The sequence below is a fragment of the Hermetia illucens genome, chromosome 2, assembly GCF_905115235.1.
Source record: "Hermetia illucens chromosome 2, iHerIll2.2.curated.20191125, whole genome shotgun sequence".
Lineage (NCBI taxonomy): Eukaryota > Metazoa > Arthropoda > Insecta > Diptera > Stratiomyidae > Hermetia > Hermetia illucens.
Window position 1 is genome coordinate 113,733,136 of NC_051850.1, and position 26,329 is coordinate 113,759,464.

General features: G+C 41.6%; 1 protein-coding gene across 3 annotated transcripts in view; it reads left to right on the forward strand.

Annotated features, from left to right (window-relative positions):
- LOC119650373 overlaps positions 1–26,329 on the forward strand; it is a 76,115-nt gene that overhangs the window by 15,254 nt on the left and 34,532 nt on the right. For all 3 annotated transcript variants that reach the window (XM_038053105.1, XM_038053108.1, XM_038053106.1), the window contains exon 2: positions 12,504–12,635. In XM_038053105.1, the coding sequence (XP_037909033.1) occupies positions 12,504–12,635 (132 nt within the window). The remainder of the gene's footprint in view (positions 1–12,503; positions 12,636–26,329) is intronic.

Sequence of the window (26,329 nt, forward strand, 5' to 3'; positions counted from 1 at the left end):
TCCTTCTGAAGTACACTATCAAACAAAAAAGGGGCGCTCTACTCTTTAGGGTTTTTTGTTGGGAGTAGGGTAGGTGAATGCGTTTACGCACAGAGTGTTGGACTCCCGCAACAGCACGCTGGCGGACTACCAACTAAACACCTCCCTGTCATCAGAGAACTAGCCTGGAACCGTTTGACACATTACTTCGGGCTAGCCCTCCCGCTCTCGGCTTTGGGAACCTTCAAGTCAGGGAATTCCTTTCACCTACGGGAGGGGAGGGGAGGAAGGGAGTTGTTGTTAGTTCAGGGAACCCCTTACCGTCCGATCCCTCTGCCGGTTGTGTTCAATCTTCTTCGTAGTAAGAAGAGCCCGAACATAATGCGCAATACGATTCCAGCTGCCAGCGCTCTTCAGCATCTCTCTGACAATGTTGTCTGGAGAGAGCTCCACTGTGTCTGCATAAAGCTGCTGGCGGAGGCCGTCTCACCTCTGGCAAGAGGAAAAGGTGTGTTCAGCGTCATCCGCCACTCTATTGCAGAACACACAATCAGCAGATCGCGCCTTCCCAACCATGTGCAGGTAAAACTGAAAACCTCCATGCCCACTTAGAAGTTGGGTAAGGAAGTAATCAATCTCACCGTGCTTTTAGTTCAACCATGGGTCTAATTTGTTGATGAGCCGCGCAGTCCACTTGCCCCTTGGTTCATTTTGCAAAGAAAGTTGCCAGTCGCTAAGGGTGCGTTGACGTTCTTCACGGGCAACCACTTCTCTTAAGTTTTCGCCCTTACGGCGATAGATAGCTTTACGCTCCTTGGCACGGAGGCCAACGGGGATCACTCCCGTAATCACCATCTCAGCCGGTTCGGAGACGGTGCGATAAGCAGACGCCACTCGCAAAGCTCCTCGCGTCTGCACTTGAGCGAGGCGTTTACGATGCACCTCCTTGTCAAGGGCATCAGCCCATACCTCCGCACCATAGAGAAGGACGGAATGCGTTGCTCCCCTGAGGAGACGTCTCCTAGTTGATATAGGGCCGCCGACATTCGCCATTAGCCGACTTAAGGCCGCGACTCCTGCTGCAGCCCTGTCCGCGGTTGCTTTGATTTGCTCGAAGAAGCTCATCTTCGAGTCGAGCAATAAACTAAGGTATTTAGTCGCTGGTTTTGACTCAATAGTGAACTCGCCGATCGATATGAGACGCAAGGTCGGGATTCTCCTTCTGGTCAGGATGGCTACTTTGGTTTTTTTCCAGCGGAAGGTTCAAACCGTGAGCAGTCATCCATCCGCTTACCCGTCGCATCAATATGCCAAGTCTGCTTTGCGCCTGTTCAACAGTGCGTCTGGCAACAAGTGCCACAACTTCGTCTGCATAATCGACCAGGCGCGACTATTCGGGCATATCGAGTCTCAGCAGACTATCGTAGGAACCGTTCCAGAGGTCCGGCCCTAGGATGGATCCCTGCGCTACTCCCGACGTGATTTCCATCCTCCTCTGGCCCTCTAGCGTCTCATAGAACAGGGAGCGGTCTTTCAGATAATCCCTCAATATCCGCAAGAGATAGCTTGGCACGTGAAAGCAGTTCTCTAGTGTGCCTAGCATATCTGTCCATCTTACGGAATCGAAGGCATTTCTGACATCAAGCGTTATGTGGAGCACTATCCGTCGAGATCGGCGGCTGTGTGCCCCGGCTCGATTAAACGCATCTACGACCTCCATAACAGCATCCACTGTAGATTTCCCTGTTCTAAACCCGAACTGCCTTGCGGATAAGTCTCCGGCAGCACGGATCGCTTCAGCGAGTCTACGCCTGATGAGCTTCTCGAGCACTTTTCCGGCCGTGTCAAGCATACACAGCGGTCGGTATGCAGACGGGAGCTTCGGGTCTCCTTTACCATTACTGGTCAACGCGATTCTGGCCACTTTCCAGCGACAAGGAAAAATGCCCTCCTTCCTACTCTTTAAGGTGGGGTGGTTATAACAGGACAACTTTAGTAGAGCTGTAGTATTTTCTTCACCATAATACCGAATTTATTCTTCTTGTTCACAGTGAAATTTTTTGGCAAAAATTCATGATACACAACAACGTCGAAATGGACGCAAACCGTAATCGTGTTTTCCGACTGAAAACTGGGTTTTATTTTTTGGTTCCGCCCCTTCGGAACATGAGAACATGAACAAATTTATGGATTAACCCGCTTAATAAATGTTAGGTCAGATTCGGCCATGGAATTCATTTATAAAGTTGTCTTCAGTTCGTGCCATATTCACTAGACGTTCTCTGCCGCTATGTCTAGTACCTCGAATTTGGTGCTGGTCAAAATTTTCGGCGTGTTTCCTGCATTATATGCATACTTTCAACCTATTGCTATTCGATTTGAGTCGCTGCTTATTCAGATGTCATTATGTGCGTTAGCATTGCAATCGAGGAGAAGTAGCAGCGGATACCTCACGCGGACTTTACCAGCCTAATGACTAATTCCGATGGGAACCGGGTATCAGCTTCTGGGATGGGGGGATATCACAGCTGCGATCCTACGCCGGCTCACAATGAAACTTTTGCAGTCACGAGATCTGCAGTTGGAAACTCTGAAAGACATATACGTATATTGTAAATTGGTTTTTTTTGCAAAAGGAATCCCAAATTGCCAGCATCCTTCGTTCTTGCGGACCACCAATCTGCCCCCGGAGAAATATTCAATTGCTGAGTCTTTGGAATCACTACAAATTAAGTTTTTGCAGTAGGTTTACCCTTGCTATCTTAGTGCTGGCCATTGGCTCCATTAATACTCGAGGCTGCCCTCTAATAGCGGAGTATCTTCAACCCCCACTAGCATGGCACTTCACTGCGATTTGTGATCAGTTTTGCGTTCTAGCAGAGTTTAGGTCGTTCAACCTCTCCTCCTTAGTGGATGGCAGGCCCACTTCCCTGCTCGGTACTACCCTTTCGGCCTTCGCGATTCTTTCTACGATCTCGGTACGCTTTTACCCGGTTGTGTCCTGTCTATTTTCTGGGTTTCCCCTAGTGTGCCTGCACGGAATTGCTACTGAATCTATAATTAATGAGGCATTTATTTAATTGACTCAAGGAAGTAATCATTGAAATGCGTATAAATAAATAGTAAGAAAAAAATGTTTAGCAGGAAGAAGCTACGTGTATTTATTTTCTTGGTGAAGTCAATAACAGATTCTAAGGAAAATAACAATAAGAGGGATGGGTGGATACTCCACCTATACAAAGAAGTGACCTTATCTATGAGCTTTACGGTTTAGCTTATTTCACTAACTACGGGAACTGTCTCTACTGCTCATTAAGGTCATCATCATTGAGAGAAGTTAACTGTGAGAAACAAAATTTGTTTTTGGAGGTGTATTTGTTTCATCTGAAGAAAAGCTAATCTCAGTCGTTTGTTGTTTAGTCTAAAGACCGTTGGTAAGTGCTGGGAATACTCCAGTTCATTGATCGCATCTATTAAGAAGTCCTAATAGCGGCCTTATCAGCACGTTTTAATGAGCAACGGGTGGACGCTAATCTGCATGGCAGCCATCCAGCACAACCTTTTCCAGCAACGCGTTTCGCGAAATAATTCAGGAAATTTCTGAGCACAATATTTCGACCGAGATTGTGGCCAGTCGCCCAGAAAAGTATTCTACACTTTCGCGCTATGTCGATCCATTGAGGCGACTGGTGCTTCAATAAGAAAGTTAGAGACGTATCTAAGAACTTCAAAACATTTGCTTACTTCCGTATTCGGGTTGAGGAAGGAAATGTGCTTCAGTTTTGATAAGGCAAAAGATAATATAACACGACAGGTATCTCATAGGCCATAAGCCTCATAACTGAGGTATAAAAGGAATGATCAGATAGATATTTTATTTTATTTGCAGCCCCGTTTTGAGTTTGTGGCAATACCAATGAATGTTTGGGTTTTAAAGCTCATTTTTATGCAGGCCCAAAGCCAGATTGGGGACATGTAAATTTTATTGAATGATATGGGGGAACTGCGGTAACCTTCCCAACAAAACAGTGAGATGGCACGTGTTAACAAATGTTTTGGTTGAGTTTTAGGCGCGCTTGGGATGCGATAGGTTTTTTTTCATCAATATGATACAGATGTGTTTCATAATGCGTTGAAGTTCATTTGCCAGAGTATTTCATAGCTCTTCCTTCGCAATCAGCAACAGTCATCTGAGGTAATCATTTTTAAGGATCTTGAAATACAACATTTTATGTCTAGTTTTCAATATTCAAAACCATTTCCACTTAATTTAGGATGAATATATGGATTATAAGATGCTATCCATTCTTAAATTTTAACTGATTCATGCATCGATTAATGTTTGGTCTTTCAGGTGCTTACTTCAATTTATAAATGAGGAATTGTCGAAATACGAATTAAAATCTATTTTACAGGCCTTAGGTATGGCCTCCTAGACCAAAGATCATTAACAGGCCGACTATTTGCATTCAGTGCTATAGCGTGATAAGATTGCCTGATTTTATGAAAAATATGAACGAATTATTCTGTAGAATTAGATTAAAAGTCACTAATACTTAATAAATACTTAATGCTCTTAATAATATATACTTATATATATATGTACATAATGAAGAAAAATATAATAAAGAAGGTGTTTCGCACCTACTTTAGCCGTAGCCATTTCTTGATATAATTTAAATCTATAAATACCAAAATTCTGACCAACTAGCTATTCATTTATGCATGTTATTTTGCGCACTGAAAATCATTTTCATTATCTTTGAATTAAGAAGATTCATTGCGGTGCGCATCAGTAACAATTGCCTGTTACATGCTCATAAACTTGGCTTTTATTATGCTGTAATATTGTTTATGTTTTCTGCATGCTAGGCAGTGACCACTATTTTACTAGAGGAGCATTACATGGTTCGGTATTTTGTGCTGTGTGGCAGTACCCCAGATTAGTGGAATGAACATATAAAAAAATCACCGTGTAATAAAGCGTAACAGCAACGTTAACAGGAATAGAACCAGAACGGTCAATAGCAAATGTTGCTCAAAGTAATAAGATATAAGGCTATTAAATTTTCCGTATGCTGAGATACGGAGAGTAACGATATCATGAATTATATGTTAAGAGAAAGCTCATTACTTTTATCTACTTCTGTAGCTACACTTCTTTTAGGTAGCAATTTAGTCAGTTGATCTTTACGGCTGTGTTTTCTTCACCCTTTCGCTTTCTTTCAAATTTTGCGGACCTTTGACTTGCCCTTACATAAGCTGAACTTAGCATTGAGATTTAATATAGCATTTTTGCGGCTTCTTTAAGATCTAAAGATTGTTCTAAATCTATCTTAAGCAACTCTTGATTAACTATTCAATGTACAACTACTAATTTTCCTTCTCATTCGCCAGTAGAAAATGACGTCTAAACTATCTGGATTCAGCATGTCCAGAATTTATTCTACCTACGGATTCAGGAAGTGGAGAAAGTGGATTAGCACACAATCTTCCTTCAACTGCATTCATTGCATGTAATGATGATTTCATTCAAATCATATACGATTGGTTGAATTTCAGTATGTATAAATGTTAACGAACGACCGTTGAAATGAAGGTTATCAAGTGTACGCAAAGTAATTCATGAATCGCGAAGCGTACATTTCTTCAACACATACTCGCCCGTGCGTGCTACGACGTATGCACGCTATGCTTATAAGAAAATGCGAAAAGTAGAACAAATCCCTCCGTTCCATGCGACACTTTAAGCATTCACTGTCTAGGTCAATATATTAATATTGAGCTTGCTTTTGAACTAATAACAGTAACAGCAACATTTGATTGCCAAAAGATATGATCGATTGTAACAATGGAAAAAATACGATTATTCAATTTTTTGGCTTAGACAGGCCTCACAATTCGATTAGTTTTAAGGAAATCTTTAGAATCCATATAGAAATACTGGGTTTCGTTGTATTATAGCTGGCATAGTTCTTTTCAGTTCGGCCTGATTCTGCACGTTGAATGTAGTCAACCGAAATAGGAATACCTTGTGGAGCCATGGGATTCATTTCAAAAACTGGCACGTTTTCCAATTGATGAAAATGCTTTGTGGTGAAAACGTTATAGCGGTTGCGAATTTTCAGGGCGAAATTATGAATTAAAGTTCCTATAAATTCCCGTAACGTACTGAATTTATCTAAGAATTTCAGGCATTCGGTGCATTATCTTTAGTTTATACGTGAAGGGTACACACGACGCACCATACACGTAAAGACTTCCGTTAACTCATACGTAATGAATTTATATTTTTTCGGGCCACAGAAGTAATGTAACTGTTATTGCATAAGAATAGTTTTAATTACGCACTATCAAGTTATGCAGGTTTCTCGCTTAAATCTTTTGTTTTACACATATGGAAGGCGTATGGGGAGAAGTTTTGGCATTCTTTTTCTCCAACTGTTTTATAATTAATTCTGGGTAAGTTTGTATTAACAAGGCATTTCAAGATAGAAAGCGACTTCATGAAAATATATATTTGAAACTGTTTTGTTTTACGTCTGCATGTGTTCATGGCTACTTCATTATTCCAAAGCTTTCTCAGATGGGTTATTTTGCAGCAATCCATTTTGAAAAGAAAGTAAAAGTAGTGTCAACTGCTAGTTTGTCGTAATTGTCGTGAGTTTTATGTATTTTGAATTTGCTGTTTGATTGCTTGTATTTACTGTGATTAACAAATGACCATCTCAAGTCTGTACTTTTCATTTTTAAGGTTTTGTGTAAAACGAAGCCTTATGAAAATCTGTCTTCTGTGTTCTGTATGTCTATCAGTCTGTCCGTCACACGCATTCTTGTCAGAGATGGTTATAGCAATTGACACCAGATTTAGTGGAATAGTGGGAACTGTGGATTGTCACGCATACAGTGAGTTACATCCTTTTACATCGAATTTATGGAGAGGTATGCAATCTTGCAAAAGGGGAATATACTTTCTTTTCACCAAATATAGTCATGTGGAGTATCAAATCAAAGGTCTCGTTTAGTAATTTCTGAAGCTGGTCTTCCTTAGAACGAACCATTCTCAGAAAGTATCCAACTGAAAAATTTGAAAAAATCAAGGGACTGCCACTTTATGGTACCTAGGCTCCGAAATACCCTCTATACCGATATCCTTTCAAATAAAGTTAATAATAGTATATTACTATAATTTTTAGAATCTAGCTGCAAACCCCCCTTAGGGCCATCTTACTACACTATAGAGTATGATCTTACCAAGTTTGGTATAAATCCCACTATTCCTAACAAAGATATAATAGGTCAAATTTGTCGTTTCTTTGCAAATTCAAGACTATCAATGTCAATATCACCCAAATGTGGACACTCCCACATAATATATGCATATATATGTGCTAATGAAGCGACTGCGCACTCAAATGTCTTTATATAATAAATTCGCATAACCTTTCACATCTGAAGCGTCCAGCTTCCGGTTTCCAGACTTGTTTCTAACTTCCGGTATAGTGATCGGTTTTCTCAATATCTTGGGATTAGGAAATATCAACACTATTTATTCAGTCTACTACATCGCGAACTGGCATACTACATGAACTTATACAATTACTATACTTATGAAACTCGTGCACCTACTGAATTTGAATTATTATATTATATTTCGAGATTTAGCAGAACTTCTTTAATGTATTTGAATGGCCGTGCAAGACCGTGCATAAATAAATATCTGCTTTACTATCCCTTTACCATCTCTTGTCGAAGACTATGTTCTGCTACAACTATTTCTATCTGGTCATGAGTAAGTCCTTTGAAGGATGCGCCAATGTGCAAAGCTTGTTGATTTTATGACTACATTCTTGCTAAAATGTAAATTCATTCAGGCGTTAGCCACAACTTTTGTCTCTATTTTCGCGTCCAGTCCTCATCTAATATTATTAGATTTTTTGAAATACATATGTCAATCTTGAAAACGAGAATCGTAATTTCCTCTTCTTTGCTTCCTCCCTTTTCGTGTATCTCGTGTCTTTTGAAAAAATTGTTTCTCGATCTATCGGTGAAACGTAATTTATTCGGAAATGGTTATATCTACTGATATGAAATTGGGTGGGGATGCGAACTCTTATGCGGGCAACTGATTGCATCAAGCTGCATTGAATTTAAACGTTTCCCGTATATACAAAACGACGGGGGCGTACTTTTTTTTCACCGGATGGAGTTATGTGTGATATGAAGTAAAAAGTGACCAGTACTTTAGGATCTAGCCAAAAGTTTGAAAATTTGTTGTAAAAAGGGAAAATGGAAGAGGTGAGAAATTTCAGTTATAAATCAGTGAACATATCAAAAACCACTTAACCGAGAGACCCATAATAATTCCAAAGTGGCCTCTATATAATACTTAACCCTCAAAATACTGTCCATATTGATACTTGTTCAAATGAAGTGAATTGTAATATATTACTGAACTTTTTCGAATTTAAGTGGAGAACCCTTAACCATAAATAATATTAATAATATTTATTTGGTCTGCCTTCGCTAAATTTTCCACCGAACTTCAAATTGTTTTAGAAGTTAACATGTGGTCCATGATATTTTCGGGTGACAGTGATAGTCATCTGTGCTTCCTTTTTGTATTACAAACCAAACTTTATTAAAAATGGGTGCAATGTCTCGTCACACGCACTTTTCTCAGAGACGGCTATACCGATTGACATGAAATTTGAGAACTGTGAAAGATGTTCGAAAGTGTCTAATCTGAAGAAAACTTCAATTTTTCGCTTTGCTTTACAGCGAGGGTATCTGAAAGATAAACTGTTCTTTATTGCTGCCTCTTTACCGTACTGATAGCATTCAATTTCTCCTTTCCAAATACTCCATCGATATAAGCTTAGTGTGGATGACCCCTTCAAATCGTTCACCGATGCCATTTGATAGAAATACAGGCTTGTAGGAAGGATGATCGTCCAGGCGCTCATATCGTTTTGAAATCAGCACTAGCTATTGTTATTTTCTCTTTGCAGGGAAACACCCTTTTTCAAGCACGTTACCTATGGTATGTTTAAGTAAGCCCGTTTGGTAGTTTATGACGCTCATTAGCAGACCTTTATTCGGGATGCTGTCTAGGCTTGGGGCTTTATTTTCTGTAATTTTTTTCGTGGTCTCAAGGATTTCTTCCGTGGTTATATTAGAAACTTCATTCAGATTTCACTGTGTGATGGGAAGGTTTGTCTCGCTCTTACATGGGAAAAGAGTGTAAATAGTATCCCACTTACCGTTGACTGAATGCATCCCCTTATGTGGGGGTCCTCTTGCCTGCATAATCTCTGGAAGTATATAGCTGTTCTCGAAGTCGTTGTTTCCTTACGATTTGATATTGCTCGTGTAACTCTCCGCACTCAGATTTCTTACGTTGGCTGCGCCTCCTGGCTTGAAAGCAGACTTGCCGTTATTCAATTTTCACTTATCACTGAGCTCGTTTTAGTCAGAATTCTGGGCTATTTTGTTTTCGATAGCACGGTTTTCCTAAAGTCGTTAATACTGTTTTGCCGTTTCCAAATGATACACAAACTTCACTCATTAACGTTCGGAACATCTGTTTGCCTCTTTTCAATGAAGCGGTGACACCTATTCGATACGATGATGATAATGATTGATGCAAAGAGTGGAATTATATATGCAGTCAATGCAGCGGCTCTACTTTCGGCCTAAGGAAGAAGTTTCTCTTTAAAGATCAGTCGCAAAATGGGAAAGTAGTAGAATTAGAAAGAGATTATATCTTGTTTATTCGCAGAAAATAGGTGGATAAATTTTTTTAAAAGATATGATAATCCCCTCAAATACTTCCTGGAAATAGACATTTTTACCATAAGCAACAATATTCAATACGTTTGGAAGCCCCAATTAGATTCTGACCAAAGCCCATCCTTTCTTAAAAAGTCGAAAGGGTCCTGGAAGGAATCTTCTGATGAGACCCTGAAACTGCTTGTACATATGCACTTTCCCACTATCTAGGGCGACTTGAGTAAGAACCTTGTTTGGATAGTGAGTAGCTCTAATCTTGTGAAATTACCAACTTGGTAATTACCGAGGATAAAGTCAAATGCGGTATAAGCAGCTTCTTTGCATGTACAGTTTTGGTCTCAAATGGCACAGTGTGAGTCATGGTTTAAAAACACCAAAGAGGGGTTGTGCGGGGTGTTTTAGAGATTTTCGGGATCTGCACTTCATTCGAATACGTATTACGCTTCAAAAGGCGCATGCGTGCAGTTTCCATACCGAAAGTGGGTTGGCCCATCATGAGTTCGCGAAGGACTTTCGATCAGTCAGCCACACCTCTTTTCCGTTCCTAGACAATCATGGAGAGGGTGCCCTTTTCCAAATTTTAGCACACCTATCTTAAAGGCAATTTCCTGAAAACAAGGCAATAATCATAGCTGGGGCGTCAGCTTCAATATAAGTAATATGGCTTGAATATAGAGGGAGCATTCAAAAACGTCACTACCAGCCTCTTAACCGGAGTAAGATTGGAGGGGTGCATTGGATAGCATATATCGCAGGAACCAGGATAATCTAGCCTGGTCTGGAAGGTAGTCACTTGACCATAACTGTGAGTAGAGGGATGTCCCAGGGTGGCGCCATTTCCCTGGTGTTCTGGTTGACAGTGATGCATGAAATGAAGGTGACGGCGTATACCGACGATTTGGTGATATTGGGGCAAGTGGATCTTTTCCTCTGTTATGAGTGAAATCATAGAAAACACTTTGGGAATGGTGGGCCTGTGGGCTGCAAGATCCGGTCTGGACATAAATCCAACCAAAACGGAACTGATGCTATTCACCACCACCCACAGCTAAATGAACAAATATTCGTACTTCCCTTCCGTGTCACGTTTCAGGGTTTGATACTAAATCCTAAGCTTAATTGAAAACTGAACGAAGAACTGAGGTCTAAGAAGCCCTGCATAGCTTTCTACGCAGACGCTTCTGGTGCTCTCTCTGGATGTACACTTCAAATACGCTATAACTCACTGTGTTATCAGACTACGTGAGTTTGGACGTCGGGCAGCAAAGGCTTACGGTCACAGCAACATAGTAGATGTAGTACGTAATAGTAGTTTGAACCAGGGTGGAATGGAAACCGACGATATGCTGCGAGGTTATGGTACAATATTTTTCATCGACGGATCAAATATGGTCGTAGAGTCGGTGTCTGATTTTATTTGCACAGTGTTGGCGTGGAGGTATAGGCGATACTGAAAGTTAGTGTCGACAATCTCCAGGCTGGTAGGGCAACGCTTGTATACCCTGAACAGACTTGACGGCAGGTTCTAAACTACTCACCTGTGAGTTGGTAATCATAGGGACATAGCGAGGAATCAGTAGGCTGACGTAGTAGCCAGGCGGGACTCTGCTATGGGTGGCAGTTGCCAAGAGTGGAATGGCACTACTTCATACCATGACTTAAGAAGGGGAATGCTCACCACCTGTGTCAAATGATATAACAAAACCCGATTGTGAGAGCTTTTGGGCCAGACGCATGTAAATGCATACACGCTAATCACGGTTTACACAGAGCGCTGGCCTATAGGAGGGTCAGCTGTTTGACTCTACCCTACAATTCGTATTTTAGAATTTGTTTAGAGAAGAATAAAAAGCTTAAACATTTTCTCTATGAATATATAATTCTAGTTAAAGTCAGATGCCGAGCTCTAGCGAGAGCCAGCCAAGCCTTCACGGATCTTAAAGAGATTTTCCATTGCAGGGTGGCTGAGATGCTTATTCTCATAAATGTTAGGGGCTGGCTCAGAAGATCTAAGACACCTGGAATTTTATTCTTTGCCCTTCCCACAGGCGTCATCTTAGGAGTTTTTCGCATTCATACAGTTCATCACTATCATCAGTTTTACCCCTGCTCACTGGTACCCACGAACGGACTATTATTAAAATAGTTACTGTAGATCCACTAGCCGTGCAAAAACAACTACATAATAAATTTACAAGACCCCTTAATATCTAAAGCGTTGAGCTTCAGGTTTCTAGCTTGTTTGTCATATGAATACGTGAGACTCCTACTTACTACTAGGGTTGGCATACGCTGCAGAGTAGGGTAAGTTACTTAAAGGGCCTCTTGTTGGTGCCGCTTGTTTGGCTAAGTCGGAGGACCACATGCTCCAATTGACGAAGTCGAGAAGCCTACGGTTTGTATTATCCATCGAATCGACTCACCTGTTGCAGGGTTATCCAGGTGATCGCATGCCTTTCACCTCACCTTGAAGTTGGCGGCTGAAAATTGTTCTGTCATTGATGAAAGCATTGACTACCTCCTCCTCCAAACCTCAAAAGATACCTACACAAACTACTTCTTTTTTTCCCGAAATCACTGAATGTGTCAGAATTAATCAAACAAAAAAACCTACCACTAATTTGTTAATTACCTTCACCTTTTGTGCAAAATACTACAGATATGTATTAAATAGTATGTTTCTGATAAGTTGGATCGTACCCAAAACTAATGAAAATATCTTTTGCTTTCAGACTTCCCGCCATATGTGAAAATGATTTTATGTCCAATGCAGAGACAGCCATGGGAATGTTTTCGAGAACAATCTGGACGCGTGCTGGATTTGTTAGATAATTCCTACCAGACCAAATGGAACCAATTTAAAGGTGAATATTTGACAATATATTTCAATTTATCTATTACTTAAATTGACATAAAAATATGGGGCCTAAATTCATTTAGAAAGATTGGAAGAAATTTTGCTAAACTAGAGCTTACTAACACGATTTCAAGTAGCCGAAGGTGACTTTCGAGTTTGTTAGCATATTGCCAGAAAACTCTAAACTTGAGTTGGCCAGCATTTTAAGGTAGTTTGCATTTTTTGCTGATACCAAAAAGATTAACCTCAAATATGCTATCACTTGAAACTACGTTGTTAGCCATATGCTAGAATTATCTTAAGTATTTTAGAAGAAACTCAACACAAACAACTATTCGCGTACTTTTGTTTTCGAGAGAGAAATTTTTCAAGTGCCCGGAAAATAGTAGGAATGAATATAATATGAGAAACACCATGCGATCAGTTCTATATTTTCATTTGTATATGGTTCAAACCAGCCTGCGTGTAGCTGCGACGAGAGAGCAAATAGTCGCTGAATTGCTACACCGCTCGTAGGAAATTGTGTACATATGTATGTAGGATAATTTTAGCAATTAATGGAAAGAAAACCAAACAATCGTAACGTGTTTTGGATAACGAAATGATATCTTTTAGTAGGATCTAAAGATCTGTGTCAATGCAGCGATAGCTACAAACTATAAAGTGCTATATTTCACTACCTGCCGAGGCACTAATAAAATCAATTTTCCTCTAACTTTTCCAACCAAAACGAGTCGAACTTGACCTCAGGCGTGCGAAGAAAGTTCAACTTTCATTGAAAACTCCGCCGTTTCGATCTGCATGTCATATGACTGCGACTTTTTTTATCATATTCCTTTCAAATAAATCTAGAGGAGCACAGGTTTCGACCTTGTGGTAGAATTTTCCTACGCAATTGCAAGATTCATTTCTTTTTATATCTGCTCCATATTGAGCCGCAATAAATTTCCATTTGTGGTGGAAAAGAAACGAACGAATAAATGTCTGCCGCGGAAAATCTCACGCTGAAACTAGTTCCCAACACCTACATGCAATCATTCTCGTTTAAACTTTTTTGATTGGTCGAATACTTGAGCAAGTGTAAAAGCACAAAATTGTAGTCGGGAAAAATGAATGAATGAATCATTTGGTACTTTACCAGAGCATGGAAATTGATGTGTGTTAACTCTTAAACGAGTGAATCTACTTCAGAAAATTGTCATGAGAAAATCCTAGTGGCAATGAAGATTTAAAGATGGTTGCATTTTTTATGGAAAATGTATCGTTGGAATTTCACGAAGGTGGTAAACCCGTTGTTATAACTGCTGTAACACATGAATATACTGCATATTTTACGCTAATAATTTTGAAAATCATGCTGACAATGAGCAAAAATGTGCAATAAAGGGAAGTAAAGTAACTAGAAAAACTTTTAACTGTGACAATGATGATATAAGACAGAAAATATTTCCACATAACCCAATACAAAGAAAATAAAATGTGATCCTCAGTTTCTGAAGTAGCTTCTAATTTCTGTTAAATCTGCGACTTCCAGTTAAATGGAGCTTTATTATGCACTTTACTGAATTTGAAACCTTTACCCTCCCGCACTAGAATTCCCTGCCTTTCTTAATGCGTGATCTAGTGACCTACCTATCGCCACTTCTGCCTTCTGATAATTGGCTACGGCGACGACCAAGCTTTTTGTGCGATATAGTATCAGACAAGCGTACCGCGATGATGCGGAATATTTTGAATTTTGACTTCAAATTTTTCCGGAGAATATCTCTACACACTTTGTTTAAAATTAAAAACCTGTAAATCATCACATAGGAAAACCCGCTTAATGCGTCAAGCAACACCCACCGTCCGCAGAAATCACGCTTCCTAGATATACGAATTGATCGAAGGCTTCAATGCTCTGTCCATTAATACTAATAGGAAAAGTGCGGAGATCTGTCAAACTGGGAACCTTTTTGTTGGTATTTATCTTCAGTTTAACTTTATTTGCCTCCCTTCCCGAATCCAGAACCATTTAGCCGTGGATCATGATTTCATGAGAGAGCAAACAGATGTCATCCGTATAGTTGGGGTCTTTCAAGAAAGATGTCATAGTTCCTTGAATTCCTTCACCGATAACAAGAAGAGATGACGGATTCCGCTTTGGAGATTAAATTCTTCCGAGGTTTCTTTTCGATAAAACACGTGATATTTAGAGCCATCATATATTACTCTGTTAATAGCTATTAGTTTTCCCGGAATGCCCCTCCAGCGACGACCATTCCGTATACACTTCCTGTTCATGATGTCCAAAGCTTTCTCGGAGTCCATGAAGCGGATGTGAAACGAACGACTGAATTCTGAGCAACGTTCCAAATAGTGCGTAATGTGTAGATGTGGTCATTGCACTAGGATCCAGAGGGGAAACTGCCCTGCCCTCTGTCAATGAAACATTGATGTGTTCCAGGATTATTTTAGTTATTTTCTTTGCGGTGGCAATGGCCTCCCCAATAGCCATACTTAAAACAGGTGCCTTTCTTCGGAATATTAACGACCATCCTCTTCTCCCACTCTCTAGGAAAGGTTTCTGATTCCCATATAAATTGAAGTAACAGTTCTACAAAAACTGCAGAAGCAGCCATAAATAGCTACATAGGTAGAACAAATTCAGAAGCTTAACTCCGTTTTTTGACTGCTTTGATGGCTGGGATGATTTTTGTTCTTTCTGGAGGAGCAATCGTTATCCGCGTGTCACAGTTACTAGCCATTCCATCCACAACAGGCGGAACTTTACCGAATGTGCCACCGTTGAAAACTGTTTTGAATTCTTCCAACTGTTCATCGTGAATGAGGAGTCGGCCGTTTATGTCCTTCATAGTATCATCAAAGGGTTTTCGATCACATGGAAGCTCTTTTGTGATGCAGTGTACACCTCTAAAATCATTGCGGTTTGCAACAGTTCCTGCCTCCCTGACCAGCGCCAAATAAATTCTTTTTTGTCATGGCGCACACAATGATGAATTTCCCCGTATTTCGCACGCAGTGCTCAATAGATCCTAGAATCCCTTCTGTACATCGATCCGCTTCCACGATTCCGCAATTAGCCAGATCTTGTGACGCACTGACGTTGCCACTTAATACTTTGTCTTGCCTTCATTAATGTGCAGCCAAAATCTCGCTCCTCCTGTTCGATCTGGATAAAGATGGACTGTACATCCCAGGTTGTTCTTGCAGCCCTCCTTGCCTTAGACCGTTGTTGATGTTAAGTGGTTTCGAGAGTGATCCTGCTGCTTTTAGCTGGCCTTGCACGTTGGTCAAGTTCAGCCTAGTGAATCTTATCGATTTCTTCACTTCACTTTCTTGTGGCTGGGATCAAGTATGTTTTTGGCTGTATTTATGATAACATTCTCCAGGTGGCTTTGAAGATTATTTGTTGATGCTTAATTTCCAGGGCATCTATAGACCGCGTTTATTGCGCCATCGTTTTCCCCCTTATAGGTGTTACGAAGGTCTTTGTTGTGGATAGCTTTAGTATTTATTCTCACCTGGTTGTCAGAAGGGATTTCAGGTGGTGTTGTAATTCAAGCTCGGAGCACTATACCAACGAGATAGTGATCCAGATATATAGTGAACCCTGTATATATTCTGATATTCATCAAGACTGGCGGCGTTCAATCAGATGGAGGTCAATTTGATTGAAAGTGGCCCCAGGTACCTCCAAAAACCATTTCGTGTGATACTACTAACTAAACATTCCGCAATCCGCTATCATTGGTGTCCTTATGTAAGCTACGAGAACCAACGTGTCGACTGAATACGGGCTTCGTCCCCACTTGACAGTTAAAATCTTCAAGTATGGTATCATTCCTGGGACAGGCGTCGATGATCAACTCAATTGCCTCAAAGAAGGTAGCCTCCTGCAGTCTCCTCTATAGAGATTAAGTGACCCGCCCACCGTAACCTATTGAGCCGGATTTTATCCACAACCGGACGGTCATGGTATCGCTCATAGATTTCGTCATTGTGTAGGCTACGGAATCGTCCATCCTCATGTAGGGGGCCAAAAATTCTTCGGAGGATTCTTCTCTCGAACGCGGCCAAGAGTTCGCAATTTTTCTTGCTAAGAACCCAAGTTTCCGAGGAATACATGAGGACTGGCAAAAGCATAGTCTTGTACAGTAAGAGTACAGTGAGACGTTTCGAGCGGAACAGTCTTTGTAAGCTGAAATAGGCTCTGTTGGCTGACCACAACCGTGCGCGGATTTCATCATCGTAGTTGTTATCGGTTGAGATTTTCGACCCTAGATAGGAGAAATTGTCAACGGTCTCAAAGTTGTATTCCCCTATCCTTATTCTTGTTCGTGTTTGTGTTTGACCAGTGCGGTTTGATGTTGTTGGTTGATTCGTCTTCGGTGCTGACGTTGTCACCATATATTTTGTCTTGCCTTCATTGATGTGCAGCCCAAGATCTCGCGCCGCCTGCTCGATCTGGATGAAGGCAGTTTGTACGTCTCGGGTGGTTCTTCCCATGATGTCGATATCGTCAGCATAGGCCAGTAGTTGGGTTGACTTGAAGAGGATCGCACCTCTTGCATTCACCTCAGCATCACGGATCACCTTCTCGAGGGTCAGGTTAAAGAGGACGCATGATAGCGCATCCCCTTGTCGTAGACCGTTGTTGATGTCGAATGGTCTTGAGAGTGATCCTACTGCTTTTATCTGGCCTCGCACATTGGTCAGGGTCAGCCTAGTCAGTCTTATTAATTTCGTCGGGATACCGAATTCTCTCATGGCCGTGTACAGTTTTACCCTGGCTATGCTATCATAGGCGGCTTTAAAGTCGATGAACAGATGGTGCAACTGATGTCCATATTCCAACAGTTTTTCCATCGCCTGCCGCAGAGAGAAAATCTGATCTGTTGCTGATTTGCCTGGAGTGAAGCCTCTTTGGTATGGGCCAATGATGTTCTGGGCGTATGGGGCTATCCGGCCTAGCAAGATAGTAGAGAATATCTTATAGATGGTACTCAGCAACGTGATACCTCTATAATTGCTGCACTGTGTGATATCTCCCTTTTTATGTATGAGACAGATTATGCCTCGTTGCCAATCGTCAGGCATTGATTCGCTGTCCCATACCTTGAGCACAAGTTGATGAACCACTTGGTGTAACTGGTCGCCTCCATATTTAACCAATTCGGCTGTAATTCTATCGGCTCCTGGCGACTTATGGTTTTTTAGCCGATGAATTGCACGGACTGTTTCTCCTAAACTTGGTGGTGGCAGTATTTGTCCGTCGTCTTCAGTTGGCGGGACCACCAACTCGCCGATGTTCTGGTTGTTCAGCAGCTCATCAAAGTACTCAACCCATCGCTCTAATATGCCCATTCTGTCGGAAATCAGATTTCCCTCTTTGTCTCGGCAGGATGAGCATCGAGGTGTATAAGGCTTCATCCTGCTGACTTGCTGGTAAAACTTCCGCGCCTGGTGCGGTTGCTCCCTGTACTTTTCTAGTTCACAGACTTGTTGGTTCTCCCAGGCTTCCTTTTTCCGTCTGTGAAGTCGCTTCTCCGCTCGACGGAGTTCGTGATAAGTCTCTGCGCGTGCCCGCGTTCTTTGAGAATGCAACATTACTCGGTATGCGGCATTCTTCCGTTCCGTTGCTAGCTTACATTCATCGTCAAACCAGCCGTTCCGACTCCTTTTTCGGCTGGGGCCAAGTATATTTGTGGCCGTATCCATGATAACGTTCTTCAGGTGGTTGTGAAGATCATTAGTTGATGCTTCATCTCCAGGTCCTCTGTTGACTGCGGTTATTGCGGCATCCATTTCCCTCTTATAGGTGTCGCGGAGGGTTGTGTTGAGGATGGCTTCAGTGTTCACTCTCACCTGATTGTCAGAGGGGATTCTAGGTGGTATTGTTATTCGAGCTCGGAGCACCATGCCAACGAGATAGTGATCCGAGTCTATATTGGCCCCCCTATATGTTCTGACATTCATCAAGGCTGAGAGGTGGCGGCGTTCGATCACCACGTGGTCAATTTGGTTGAAAGTGTTCCCGTCTGGAGAGGCCCACGTGTGTTTGTGGACCGTTTTCCGCGCAAACCAGGTACTTCGAACAACCATTTCGTGTGACCCTGCTAATTGAATAGTCCGCAGTCCGTTATCATTTGTTTTTTCGTGTAAGCTATGGGAGCCAACGTATCGCCTGAATACTGGCTCCTTCCCTACTTGGCTGTTAAAATCCCCAAGTATGATTTTGATATCATATCTGGGACAGGCTTCGAGGGTTCGTTCTACTACCTCGTAGAAGGTATCCTTCTCCGACTCTGCAGTCTCCTCTGTAGGGGCGTGGACGTTTATGAGGCTTATATTTCTAAACTTGCCTCGCAAGCGCAGAGAGCATAGCCGTTCGCTTATGCTTTCAAAGCCGATAACAGCAGGTTTCATTTTTTGGCTGACTAAGAAACCTACTCCGAGCACATGGTTTACTGGATGACCGCTATAATATATGGTGTAGTGGCTCTTCTCCAGGAAACCGGTCCCTGTCCATCGCATCTCTTATAACGCTGTTACATCAGCCCTATATTGGGACAGGGTATCGGCTAGCTGCTTATCAGCTTCATCTCTGTACAGGGAGCGCACGTTCCATGAGAAAATGCGCAAATCGTTGTTCCTTTGTCGTTGCCGGGTCCGTCGTTTTAAAATCCGTCCTATCCGAGGCTCCTGTTGTGGCTTCGTAGCAGGTTGTTTTCCGTGTAGGGTTGTCAGCCCTACCCAACCCCCAACCTGGAGGACCAGTTGGTACAGTTTGTCCCGTTTTTAGGCGCGGGAGACTCGCCTTCATCCTTCTCCGTCTGCAGCTTTTCGTCAAGAAAGAGCTCCCAGCGGTCACCACGTGGAGGTGGAGATAGGGTTTGGTAGTAGAGCTGTTGGTGTTGGTTCAGCAGGCATTTCCCAGGTTTTATGCTCCATCGTGGGTACCAATCCACGTTTCGCCCCGGGACCTATACTACCCTTTCACCAACTAATCCACTGCCAATCAGAATGTGCTTAATCTTGATGCTGTTCTAGTGTCGTTCAGCTGAAACGCAAATGACTCTTTGGTAATTTCTGTACTCGAATAATGTAATATCAGTGAAGAGGTGGTGGAACTTGCGAAAATCCAGCTGCGTGAGGTGTAGCGACTCCATTTTTTCTCTGAAGCCAAAAACTTTTGATTATACATTATTAACTTATTTTCTGAAAATATGAACCTGAACTCGGCGAGAAATAGTCAAAATCAATAACCTGGCAGCTATTGAAAGGAAAATTTTCAATTTTCCCCATGCCCATGCCTGTCTATCCGTTTGTCCGTCTGTCTGTCTGTCCTTCTACCCGTCTGTTCCTCTGTCGGTCTGTTCGTCTTTCATACCCGATTTATTCGGAAACGGTTGAACTGATTGTTATGAAATTTGGTGTTTGTGTGTCCTTTTACATGCAGTGGGTGGGACCATTTTGTGTTGAGTCCCCTAACAATTGAAAGGGGGTGTGAATGTGTTATCACAGAATATGGCCATGTTGGGTATCAAATGAAGGGGTTCGATCAGTACTTTTCGATTTCTGATACTGACTGATTAACACAGGTCTCGTTCTCAGAAGCTACCCAACGGAAAAATCTGGAAAAACTCACAGTGATGAACCTATATGAAATCTAGACTTGAAAATACATCCCGCTCCGATATCTGCATATATAAAGTTAATAATAGTAGTTTAGCATATTTTGGAAACTTTATTTAAGCACATAAAGTGGTCATGCCCTGAGCAATTGAGCCTAAGCCAGTACCCGATAATAGCTCGGTCAGTGGTCTATGTTATAGAAAAAGAGTGGATTCTCAAAAACTCCTAATGTTGTTTCCCCCTTTAAATGTACACCACAAGACGAAAAGGGCTGCATTCACTTGGCGACTACTAGCCTTCACAAATCGATGGCCCCCAGGAAAAATATCAACCAACTACCTCTCTCGCAGAATACAAACCCATAATTAAGAAAGCCTCCGAACTGAGAATGCCCAACGCTTCTCTGTCTAGAATCAAATATCTTCCCCAAAATATATAAAGAGGCAACGAGGAATTCAGCGAAGCAAAAAGATTATGGCTAAAGATAGGAAAATGGGCATTAGGCAACAGTAGAGAAGTTATCGCCTGACTGAACCATGCCGGGAGGATACAAAATGACGAAATACTGGTATATTTGGAAGTAAAATTGCTATTCCGAAGCGTGCCGATGTAGACAGGCCCATATTTGCTTCTGGGTCACGAGACACAAAAACTCAGCTGATTGGAGGAACAAAGTCAAATTGTATAGAAAACATGCAGGAGTAAGCCTTATTTCACATTCAGAAATGCAATGGGCAACTCTCTCTCACCGTCACTATGCTAGATATCTGCAGGGAATCTGGAGGATGAACTCGCGGAGGCTGGCGCATTCCCGAGACGGAGGAGAGGAGAAAAAGAAAATGAACTACATCCTAGACACCCTTGAGAAAACATGATTTGCAGGGAAGACCCAATGGTAACACTTAATGGAACGAGGGCATTGTTTGCCATTGCCAAGTATTGGAAGAAATAAACAACGCAAGAAAGCTCCCCAAAGAAAGGCTAAACACAGGCATGGGCAAAAACTTTCCCCTCTTGGTTCAACTTTTAGGGCAAAACTAACTGAATAAATAGCTTAATTTTATAATGAGGATATAATATCTACAGGAATACCCTTATACACCAAAAATAAAAATGAAAATAAAACAATAGAACCCTGAGGAAGGGGATAGTTGACCGATAAAATACTGTATTTGTGTTTATTTTATAAAATTCTTGGTCAATAAAGAAAAATATCTTCTAAACTTAAAGATAAATTATTTGGTCCCACTCATATTCTACTTTATAATTTAGCAAGAAGTCTAGTTTCTTTTCCTACATCTTCTCCAACATTCTTTACATTCAGCTCCGTTATAACCAAGAGTTAATTTCGCTATTAAGATTACTGATCTCCTTCTACTCGCTTACAAGATTAACCCATTAAAGAAGGCATTTTACCGTGAAGCGAAGCAAAAGACTACACGTGACTATTTTGCTATATTCAACATTCAATGATTAAAATTGGCAAAAGAACACAATAAGCAGAGACAGTAAAGTAGCGAATAAGTACCAGCCTTATCAGATAGTTAAGGCAAGACTGATGAATTAATAATGAAATATTTAAAAACAATGAGTAACGAAATTATCAATCTGATTCAAAACTCGCAGGCACCATCTGTTTTAATATCACGCATCAAATTTTCAAACACTACATAAAACCGAAATCAAAATTGGGCCATACGGTGATAATTTAATCATCAAATGGGTAATTTGATGTCCAATTTTTAAGACTACTTTTTGTGAAGACATTTACATAGGCGCAACTACAACTTGAATAATATTCAAACTGCGCTTACCAGAACAAGACGTTACTTACTTGCTTCAAAATGGTTTGTATGTAGTATTGAAAAAATATAAAATAAATATAGTAAACATTGAACTTTTTTGAACGTACTTCTTACTATATTGTCATGCTCATCTGAAGCACTGAACTGCGACGAAGCCAAGTGAGTTTTACTTTCTTCATTTAATAACCTTAACCTCCAAAACATATAAAAACTCTTCTCGAGAGAAGAGTAACGAACAATTTAAGCTAAGTTGTGAGCTACAACCATAAAACTTTTTTTCTTTGAAAATGTGAACTTTTGAGAGAATGGAAAAGTTTTATGTAGAAGTTGCTATATGCATGTACTATATATCGAAAGTCCTGCATGTCTAAATTCAATTCTATTTTGTGAATGTGCACACATATCTTAATTACAGTTGGTTCGATTATTTTGTTTATACTGTGAATTTGTCTTCATTTTTGGATGATTTCGACCGTAACCTTCTAAGTATAATATATTATAAGAGCCTCATTTGTTCATTGATAGGCGGGGACAGGACACATTCAATATTTGAGCACAGGTTGAATTTCTGTTCCACTTTCATTACAATTAAAATAACATACACATATGACCTTGACAGATTAAAACTGTCGTCTACTGGCCGGCAAGTACTTTTATCAAAGATTTCAGCCATCAGAGGTATCTCGAAAATTTCCACACTTAGTTTCCATTACATTACCATATGCTACCCAAATGTCACAGGCTTCAGGACTAAAATGCGGATATATGCCGTATACGTATACGGTATCCTACTTGGTTGTCACAAAGCGGCATATTTCTATTTCTACCTATCACCTTGTAAAACACTCACCCCTATGAGACAACCACTGCTCGAATTTTACCTCTGAACTGCGTTTCCTTCAATATAACATGTGCTTATTTTTAATGTTGTCCTCTAGCTTCTCTAGTGGAAGCATTTTTTCATCCAGTGGCGGCTGTTCTTTCTTTTTGGAACAGCTATTCGCCTTCTGTGGGAAGTTCAATTTGCACTCAGTTGTATGTTTTGTCCCCACCAAAAGTCATAAACTGTGTTGATACCCGGTTACAGCAGAGTTTCGTGACGTTTTACGTGCGAAACACCGGCCTCAGTTAAAATTTCCTCGTCATTATCGAATTAATCATCGATTGCTGTCGCAGTCCTAACGGGCTTTGTTTTTAAAGTGAAAACAGCATAATTCTCTTCGCATTTCGTTAATTTTCAACAAAGGTTTATCTGAACGTACCTTCCCAGCAAGTGGAGGGTGGTACTTGCATCATCTCCCTACAGAAGAAGGCAATGTTTCATTGTATGAAAACAACCGGCCAACATCACTCCTCTGTTCTATATTTAAAATTCTGAAGAAATATTTGAAAGACTATCTTTTATCTTGCTTCGGACAATTCACTGCATGAGTTTCAAAGATTTTTTTATTTAACAAATTGACGTTTAACAACTTTGCCGGAAAATCCTCCAATGACAGGAATGACGTGCATACAATTAGCACTGAATTCTCCAAAGCTTTTGACTTCGGTGACCATATCCTGCACTTCAACCAGCTCAGTTCATATGGCTTTCCATCATCTCTGCTCTCCTGGTTGAGATTTTACTTGTGCGGTAAGGTGAGTAGGGTCTCCTTCAAGAGCTGTGCCTCAGCTACTTTTTCCTTTATCGAAATTCCCATAGAATTCTGTCTTTAGTAAATTTATCTCCTTCTTCTTCATTGTCTTCCCTTATTTATCTGTCCTTGCCTTCTCTATGCAGGCTATTTTCCATTCTGTACTCGCCTGTAGAACTTAAGAGCCTGCAATCAAAGTTCGACCCTCTTTCTCGTTAGTGTGCACGTTGCTTGTTAATGTTAGTAAATATTTCGCGTTAGTTTATTACCTGGATGGTCAACCTCTTTCAGTAATTCTTTCTTCTAAGGATGTTGACGTATCATTCGACAGGAAACTTTGGCTCAGTCTTCATTGCCTAGCTTCATTTCTCGCTCCTCTTGCCAGTTCAAGGATATGCATTCATCCGCCATTCCTTCAATTTAAAATTCCTGAGTCTGCAATATTATTGAGTATGCTTCAGTAACATGGCGGAGTTCATCATTATTGTGACTGTCACACAATTGAATCGATTCAGAGTCTCTATTCATTTTACCTTGATCATCTTGCATTTCTTAACATGTCATCTGTTCACCGGTGCAAACGTCAGGCTGAAACAGAGGTGATGTATGTAAGTAGAATATTTTTTTAGAATCTCTCTGCCTATTGTACATTTGAATTAACTAAATGAATAAATTGATATTGATTTGTGTGCTTAGAATTGTTATTGTTTTATAAAAGTCTGGGACTTCCACTACTCAACGCCCTCTGGCAACGGTCTTTCTTCGATACTCTGAATGGACTACTAGTATTCAACCTAGCAGAACTGGTGTTTGATCTACTCAATGGTAGTTTTTTTTTTTGGGGGGTAGGGTAGGTGAATGCAGTTACGCACACAGTGTTGGACTCCCGATTCGGTACGTCGTCGGACTACCAACTAAACACCTCCCCACCGTCAGAGGGCTAGCCTGGAACCGTTTGTCGCATTACTTCGGGCCAGCCCCCGAACTCTACCGCCTTGCCGAGTCTTCGGAGAGGAGGAAGGGAACTGTCAGTTCAAGGAACCCCCTGCCATCCGGCTCCTCCACCGGTCGAGTTCTATCTTCTTAGCAACGAGAAGGGCCCGAACGTAATGGGTAACACGGTTCCACCTGTCAGCAGTCCTCAGCATCTCTTCGACAATGTTGTTTGGAGAGAGATCCCCTGTGTTCAAATAGAGCTGCTGACGAACCCCATCCCACCTTCCATAAGAAAAAAAAGTGTGGTGGGCATCGTGCACAACTCCATTTCCAAAAACACAATCCGGAGAACGCGCCTTTCCAATCTTGTGCAGGTAAGGCTGAAAACCTCCATGCCCACTTAAAAATTGGGTAAGGAAATAGTCAGTCTCACCATGCTTCCGGTTCAGCCACGCACCTAAGTTGCCGATGAGCCGCGCAGTCCATCTGCCTCTAGTTTCATTTTGCGAAGAAAGCTGCCACTCGTCTAGAGTGTGTTGCCGTTCTTCACGAGCAACCACCTCCTTTGGCTCATCTCCCTTGCGTTTGTATATGGCCTGACGCTCCCTAGCAAGAAGGGCTACGGGGATAACTCCCGCGATTACCATCACGGCCGGTTCAGAGACAGTGCGGTATGCAAACGCCCCCCTTTAAGCTCCCCGTCTCTGTACTTGCGCAAGACGTTTACGATATACCTCCTTTTTAAGAGCGCCAGCCCATACATCTGCGCCTTCGAGCAGGACAGACTGCGTTGAACTCATCAGGAGACGTCGCCTACTAGACGTTTGCCATTAGCTTACTTAACGCCGAAACTCCAGCCGGAGCCTCGTTTGCTGCTGCTTGGATTTTCACAGAAAAGCTCATCTTTGAGTCAAGAGTCAACCTGAAGTAGTTTCCCGCTGATTTTGACTCGCCGAACGATATGGGACGCAGGGTCGGAATTCTCTTATTAGTCAGGATGACTACTTCGGTTTTGTCCAGTGAACGGGACAAAGGCTGAAGAAAAAAAAGAAGAAGAAGAAGGTTGAAACCATGAGTAGTCACCCATCCGCTTACCCGCATCAATATGCCGAGTCTGCAACAAGTGTTTCATAGAGCAGTTCCTCAGATCATCACCATCATCAACGGCGCAACAATCGGTATCCGGTCTAGGCCTGCCTTAATAAGGAACTCCAGACATCCCGGTTTTGCGCCGAGGTCCACCAAATCGATATCCCTAAAAGCTGTCTGGCGTCCTGACCTACGCCATCGCTCCATCTTAGGCAGGGTCTGCCTCGTCTTCTTTTTCTACCATAGATATTGCCCTTATAGACTTTCCGGGCTGGATCATCCTCATCCATACGGATTAAGTGACTCGCCCACCGTAACCTATTGAGCCGGATTTGATCCACAACCGGACGGTCATGGTGTCGCTCATAGATTTCGTCATTGTGTAGGCTACGGAATCGTCCATCCTCATGTAGGGGGCCAAAAATTCTTCGGAGGATTCTTCTCTCGAACGCGGCCAAGAGTTCGCAATTTTTCTTGCTAAGAACCCAAGTTTCCGAAGAATACATGAGGACTGGCAAGATCATAGTCTTGTACAGTAAGAGCTTTTACCCTATGGTGAGACGTTTCGAGCGGAACAGTCTTTGTAAGCTGAAATAGGC